This window comes from Aegilops tauschii, chromosome 4, assembly GCF_002575655.3.
Source record: "Aegilops tauschii subsp. strangulata cultivar AL8/78 chromosome 4, Aet v6.0, whole genome shotgun sequence".
Classification (NCBI taxonomy): Eukaryota; Viridiplantae; Streptophyta; class Magnoliopsida; order Poales; family Poaceae; genus Aegilops; species Aegilops tauschii.
In genome coordinates, this window is record NC_053038.3 from 132174121 (window position 1) to 132181462 (window position 7342).

Consider the following 7342-nt stretch of genomic DNA (forward strand, 5'->3'; position numbering starts at 1 on the left):
TGACCCTTGATCTTTTAAACCGACTACCCAACACAAATTAAGAGGTTTTGACCAATGACTGGGTAATGATTTCGTATATGTTGAAAGTAGCGACCCAAAGAGCACAAAATAGTAGTGTAAAAAGCGCTTTTATATTATGGATAGTGCCAAAAACGCTTTTATATTATAGGACGGAGTAATCTTTAGAGAAAGATCATACTAACTTTGATCGAAAAATAGAGTACAAACAGGAAGCCGTTTGCTCGCCGGGGTTCACCAAGGGGAACCGTCGCCTAAACAATCGCCCTTACTTTCTGGAGCAGTCCAGCGAGCGAGCGTGGGGCCTGAGAATTGTGTAGGCACAAAAGAGCTGAGGAACTAAAAGTAGACTCTCATCTATCATCTCCATGTTTATAGGAACTTCAGTTTAATAAGCACGGATCTCACTGAGGAAACGCAGAGTCAATGATTTTTCGCCATATACTCCCTCCGTTCGGAATTACTTGTCTTGAAAATGGATGTATCTAGAACTAAAATACGTCTAGATACATCCATTTCCACGATAAGTAATTCCGAACGGAGGGAGTATATAGCAACGCAAAATTTGTTGTATTAACCCATCATTTGATTCAACCATCTTATAACTGAGAAATCTACAGGAATGGACGTTCCCTTTGACACTGAAGGTACAAACTATTCAGCAGGATGCTGAATACTAGTCTATTAATTACTGATAAACTCCTAGGAAAACTAAAAGAATGAAACCGTCCCAAAACGCCGCAAAAGAACCGAGGAAAACTAATCTAAGTAGAGAAGTTGATCTTGACGGGGAAAGAGACCGACGACGGCGACGACGTGTCACCGTTCTCAAGGAGGACGGTGCTGACCCCTGACGGCACGACGGTGTACGCCGTCTTCTCCACGATGCCAAACACCTCGCACACCTTGAGCGAGAACCCCACGGTCGCTGCGCCGCCCGCCTTCACAAACACCCTCTGGAACGCCACCACCTGCTTGATGGGCGCGCCGGCCACCTCGGGCGGCGGCACAGTGTACACCAGCACGGTGTGGCTGCCGTCCACGTCACCGCCATTGACGACGCTGACGTTGAAGTCCACGGTCTCCTTGCAGGAGTGGCTCGCGACGTCGATGGCGGGGCAGGACGGGGCAGCGTCCACGGCGCCGGCCTTGTAGCTGAGCCGCTTGCAGTGCCCGCCGGCGGCGAGGGTGACTGCGGTGCCGTTGCCAGCGCTGGTCTCGTATCGGAACTTGGTGTAGCTCAGGCCGTGGCCGAACCGATAAAGCATCTCCGGCCCGTCGTAAAACTTGTATGTCCTCCCAGGGTACCCGTGGTCCGGCCGCGGTCGTAGCTCCATGGACGTCATAGGAATCTGGTGGATGTACTTGTTCTTGAACCATGTCAGTGGCAGCCGTCCTCCTGCTCGATCAAGCAATTACATCAGAACGTTCCAGCGACGTGTCAGAAAATCAGAATCCATTTACTTTGATCGGAATAATAAACTTTGCATCTTCCTTTACCTGGACTGTATCTTCCGAAGATGACATCAGCAATGGCGTTGCCACCTTCTCCGCCAGGGTACCCGGCCCAGAGGATGGCGCCGATCTTGGGGTTGCCCTGCGCGAAGGAGATGTCGATGCCGCCGCCGGACAGGATCACGAGGACGATCGGGTTAGGCGATGCCGCCGCGATGTGGAGGATCTCCTCCGTCTGGTTCTTGGGCAGGAGGAGATCCTCCCTGTCGTTGCCCTCCCTCTCGATGTGCATGTTTATGCCACCAAAGTAGATTGTCAAGTTTGCGTGGTGCGAGATGTTCACGTCCTTGCTTATGCCTTCTCGCGGCGTCTCGTACCGGCAAGGCGGCCCTGCATTTACAAATTTCATCCAAGAGAATGTGTAACATGTGAGTACGTCATGTGTCGTGACATGTGAGGTGTACGTAGTACAGCAGCAGCTAGAGAAGAGCTGATCACCTGTGTAGTCTCCGTCCATGATCTTTTCAGGCGCCTCAGCATGTGGGCCGCGGACGGCGACGGCGCCGTACTTGTTGGGGTCAAGGGGCAGCAGGCCGCCGTGGTTCTTGAGGAGCACCATGCCCTGTCTGGCCCCGTCGAGGGCGAGGCTCCTGTGGTCGTCGCTGCAGATGTCCTTCTCGTTGAGGGACTCGTACCTGGGCATGCCGTCGAAGTAGCCGAGCCTCATGAGCGTCATGTAGAGGTTGGTGAGCGCGTTGTCGACGTCGGACTCGCGCGTCTTGCCCTTCTGGACGGCCTCCAGGCCGTAGGTGGTGAGGAAATCCATGACGGGCTTGCCGTCCTGCACGATCCAGCTCTCGCCGCAGTCGAGGTCGAGCCCGGCCTTGAGCACGGCGGCGGTGGACTCGACCGCGGTGTAGCCCAGCCATGTGGCGTTGTCGGTCATGACGCGCACGGCGTCGCAGTCGGAGACGATGTAGCCGTGGAGGCCCCAGTCGCGGCGGATGGTGCCGGAGAGGAGGCGCGCGTCGGCGCAGGCCGGGATGCCGTTGACGCGGTTGTAGGAGCACATGACTCTGCTGACGTCGCCGTGGCGGACACACATCTCGAATGGGCGCTGGAAGGTCTCGACCATGTCGCGCTCCTCGACGCGGGCGTCGAACTTGAAGCGCGTGTGGCCGTACCAGTCGTCCACGTCATAGGCGGCGTAGTGCTTGCAGCACGCGGAGGTCTTGAGCGGCCGGGACATGGGGTCGGAGGCCACCTCGTGGCCCGGGACGTCCTGCATGCCGCGCACGAAGTTGACGGCGTAGCGGCCGACGACGAAGGGGTCCTCGCCGGGCGTCTCCAGCGCGCGGCCCCACCTCGGGTCGCGCACCACGTTGATGTTGGGGCTCCAGTACGTCAGCCCTCCCTTGCCCAGGTTGTACATCGCTCGGGCCTCCGTCGAGATCGCCTGCCATGCCAAGACAAATTGCATGCCACCAGATCTGTTGTTACACGCACTATATATGAAAAAGAGCAGACGTACGTGGCACCGACGACACGTAACGTGCGTACCTGGCCGATGGACTTCCAAAGGGACTCGTTGAAGGAGGCGGCGCTGTTGATGACGTTAGCGAAGACAGTGCCGTTGAAGACGGCGGCGCGGCCGGAGTGGAGGCGCGGTTTCTTTGGGTCGTCGAACTTGGTGGTGGGGCCGGTGCTGGAGAGCCCGTGTAGCGCCTCCGACCACCACTTGTACTGGGGAAGGCCGACGCGGGGCGCGCCGTCTGCCCAGTCGCCGAGGTTGGACACCTTCTCCTCCACCGTCATCCAGCCGATGAGGTCGCGCACACGGTCGCCGTACGGAAGCGACGCGTTGCAGTACCGGTACTTGGACATGTCCAGCCCGGCCGCCATGAACCGGGACGCGTCGCAGACCTTGGTGTACACGGCCTTGCCGCCGGTGGCGCCGCCGTCCGCCTGGGAGGGGACGGCTCGAGACGAGGCACGCGGGATGCTCACTGTGGTGGCTAGGAGGAGGAGGGAAAGAATGGATACGTGCATGGCGGACGACGCCATTGTAGGTTGGCTCGCGACGTACGTGTTGGTGATGATGATGGTGGGATGTGGAGCGTCTATATATAAGATCGAGATCGAGATCGAGTGGAGGGAACTAACAGATTATCGAAATTTGAAACCTAGTTCTGCATGCACGGCCGGAAATGATGCATGGATAGATAGATAACTCATCAGGTTGTTTGTTTGTTTGTTCGTTCGTTATACAGAGTGCAAACTGGTTTTTGTTGTTGGATATTTTCACTCACGTCACGGTCACGTGTGGATTGTACGTGCGGGTGCTGATGAAAGTGGACGTACCGTGCTGGATGGTATTATTTTTTTAAAGAACGTCCGTAATAATTAAGCAACAAAGATTACACATAGTTGATGTAAAAAAAGGCGCTTATAGGCGCCGGCGTGCTGGCCGAGAGTTTCGGCCCGTCGAGCCGCACGGCCGTTGGATCCAGGCAAAAAAAAGATTACATGGAGTTTTCTTTTTTGTCAAAAAATCCATAAAGCAGAAAGGCCACTAGTGTTCATACATGATTTAGCTAAAATATGAGCCACTACATTGTACCGTCGAGGAACATGTTTGAAGTCACATATATTAAGCTTGACGATGCACATTTGATACCAGCCACCACAAACCCCACATGCGAGCAATCACGAGCTGAAGAATTGAGGTGTTGCACCAGGGAAAGGCAATCCGAGGCAAAGATGGCCGAGTTGATGTTCTCCTCGCGCGCCAAAACAACTGCTCGGCAAAGAGCAATGGCTTCTACCAACTCAGGATTCATAGTGCCCGAGAGAGCCTCAGAACAAGCAAGCATACACTGGCAGCCATGATCAAGAAGGACGCTGCCATAACCACACCTGTCGAGCTCGTCAAATATAGTAGCATCAGAGAAAAAACAACGAAACCTGGCAGCGGAGGAGACCAAGAGGGACTTGATGCATGGATCTCACGATTGTGAACAGAGGACGGGTTATAAAGATGTTTGCACAATCAAGTCAACATAAGAAATCTTTGGGGAAGTGTGATGCGGATGAGACGCTCGTTGTTATTCCTCGCAGAGTTACGTGCCCCCGATATGTGCCAGACCGCGATAGCTAGCACCATAACTGACAGTTTGCATGCTCCCGATAGGAAGTGGAAGAGCCATGACAAGGCAAGACCATCAAGACTAATGTTGAAGGTGTGCTTCACTTCCTCCCACATTTCCCATGCACTAAAAAAACACTTCCATAATGAGATGTGTTTGTTACAGTAGGTCACGTTTTCTGTCATGCATGTACATCCATGACAATTTTATGACAGAATCATGATAGTCATACATGTGCTGTCGTAGATGTGTTCCATGATAATACCAAAATTATCATCACGGAAGTGTCCACTTCCATGACGATAAATGGCGTGTCATGGAAATGCTTTCGTCAAGGGTAACCGACATGTGGCATCCACCATAACGGGTCGCCATCAAGCTATCGGGTTCCGGTTTGGATCCGATAACCCGTTAACAGCCCTAGCCAATGGGGATTTTTTCCACGTGTAAAATTCCCATTGGCCGTAGCAACCACGTGTCAGCACCACGAAAGGACAAATGTCCACAACCCAATGGACAGGAGGCGTCTATGGTACGTCGACACGTGGCAAGGCCCAACAGTGGCCCGTTTAGGTTAAAAAGGATGGCCCGGTCAAAATTAGCGGGCTGACCCATTAACGGTCTGCTTGTAGACGGCCCATTCGCAGTTAAGGCCCGTACGACTAGTGTCAAATTGACCCGTCAACGGCCCGTTCTAGACTTTGTTGGAAATATGCCCTAGAGGCAACAATAAATGTTCATTATTATATTTCTTTGTTCATGGTAATTGACTATTGTTCATGCTATAATTGTATTGTCCGGAAATCGTAATACATGTGTGAATACATAGACCACAACGTGTCCCTAGTAAGCCTCTAGTTGACTAGCTCGTTGATCAACTGATAGTCATGGTTTCCTGACTATGGGCATTGGATGTCATTGATAACGGGATCACATCATTGGGAGAATGATGTGATGGACACGACCCAATCCTAAGCATAGCATAAAAGACCCAATCCTAAGCATAGCATAAAAGATCGTGTAGTTTCGTTTGCTAGAGCTTTTCTAATGTCAAGTGTCTTTTCCTTAGACCATGAGATCGTGCAACTCCCGGATACCGTAGGAGTGCTTTGGGTGTGCCAAACGTCACAACGTAACTGGGTGACTATAAAGGTGCACTACGGGTATCTCCGAAAAGTGTCTGTTGGGTTGGCACGGATCGAGACTCGGATTTGTCACTCCGTGTGACGGAGAGGTATCTCTGGGCCCACTCGGTAATGCATCATCATAATGAGCTCAATGTGACTAAGGCGTTAGTCACGGGATCATGCATTACGGTACGAGTAAAGAGACTTGCCGGTAACGAGATTGAACAAGGTATTGGGATACCGACGATCGAATCTCGGGCAAGTAACATACCGATTGATAAAGGGAATTGTATACGGGATTGATTGAATCCTCGACATCGTGGTTCATCCGATGAGATCATCGTGGAACATGTGGGAGCCAACATGGGTATCCAGATCCCGCTGTTGGTTATTGACCGGAGAGGCGTCTCGGTCATGTCTGCATGTCTCCCGAACCCGTAGGGTCTACACACTTAAGGTTCGGTGACGCTAGGGTTGTAGAGATATGTGTATGCGGAAACCCGAAAGTTGTTCGGAGTCCCGGATGAGATCCTGGACGTCACGAGGAGTTCCGGAATGGTCCGGAGGTGAAGAATTATATATAGGAAGTCAAGTTTCGGCCACCGGGAAAGTTTCAGGGGCTACCGGTATTGTACCGGGACCACCGGAAGGGTCCCGGGGGTCCACCGGGTGGGGCCACCTATCCCGGAGGGCCCCGTGGGCTGGAGTGGGAAGGGAACCAGCCCCTAGTGGGCTGGGCGCCCCCCCATGGGCCTCCCCCCTGCGCCTAGGGTTGGAAACCCTAGGGCAAGGGGGCGCCCCAATTGCCTTGGGGGGCAAGGCACCCCCCTGGCCGCCGCCCCCCCCCCCCACCAGATGGGTTTTTTGGCCGGCGCCCCCCCTCCCAGGGGGCCTATATAAAGGGGGGGGAGGGAGGGCAGCAACATCTCAGCCTTGGGCACCTCCCTCCTCCCCTGCTACACCTCTCTCTCTCGTAGAAGCTCGGCGAAGCCCTGCCGGCATCCCGCTACATCCACCACCACGCCGTCGTGCTGCTGGATCTCCATCAACCTCTCCTTCCCCCTTGCTGGATCAAGAAGGAGGAGACGTCGCTGCACCGTACGTGTGTTGAACACGGAGGTGCCGTCCGTTCGGCACTTGGTCATCGGTGATTTGGATCACGGCGAGTACGACTCCGTCATCCACGTTCATTGGAACGCTTCCGCTCGCGATCTACAAGGGTATGTAGATGCACTCCTTTCCCCTCGTTGCTAGTATACTCCATAGATGCATCTTGGTGAGCGTAGGAAAATTTTAAAATTATGCTACGATTCCCAACAGTGGCATCATGAGCCAGGCCTATGCGTAGTTACTATGCACGAGTAGAACACAAAGAAGTTGTGGGCGTTGATGTTGCCAATTCTTCTTGTCGCTACTAGTCGTTTCTTGTTTCGGCGGCATTGTAGGATGAAGCGGCCCGGACCGACCTTACACGTACGCTTACGTGAGACAGGTTCCACCGACTGACATGCACTAGATGCATAAGGTGGCTAGCGGGTGTCTGTCTCTCCTACTTTAGTCGGAACGGATTCGATGAAAAGGGTCCTTATGAAGGGT

At 53.5% G+C, this 7342-nt stretch overlaps 1 protein-coding gene across 1 annotated transcript; it reads right to left on the reverse strand.

The window, feature by feature from the left end:
- Positions 1–666: 666 nt before the first annotated feature.
- LOC109768367 (probable beta-D-xylosidase 2) lies at positions 667–3537 on the reverse strand. Its single transcript, XM_020327097.3, has 4 exons — positions 3034–3537; positions 1972–2929; positions 1519–1863; positions 667–1417 (listed from the first exon to the last, which is right to left on the reverse strand). Exons 1-4 carry the CDS (start codon positions 3535–3537, stop codon positions 783–785), a joined length of 2442 nt encoding a protein of 813 aa, XP_020182686.1. The 3' UTR covers positions 667–782.
- Between the last annotated feature and the right edge of the window lie 3805 nt (positions 3538–7342).

Coding starts and splice junctions, on each gene's coding strand:
- LOC109768367 (XM_020327097.3), bottom strand. CDS start 3,537: ATGGCGTCGTCCGCCATGCACGTATCCATTCTTTCCCTCCTCCTCCTA. Junction 2,930..3,033: donor TTTGGAAGTCCATCGGCCAG/GTACGCACGTTA, acceptor TTGGCATGGCAG/GCGATCTCGACGGAGGCCCG. Junction 1,418..1,518: donor CTTCGGAAGATACAGTCCAG/GTAAAGGAAGAT, acceptor TTGATCGAGCAG/GAGGACGGCTGCCACTGACA.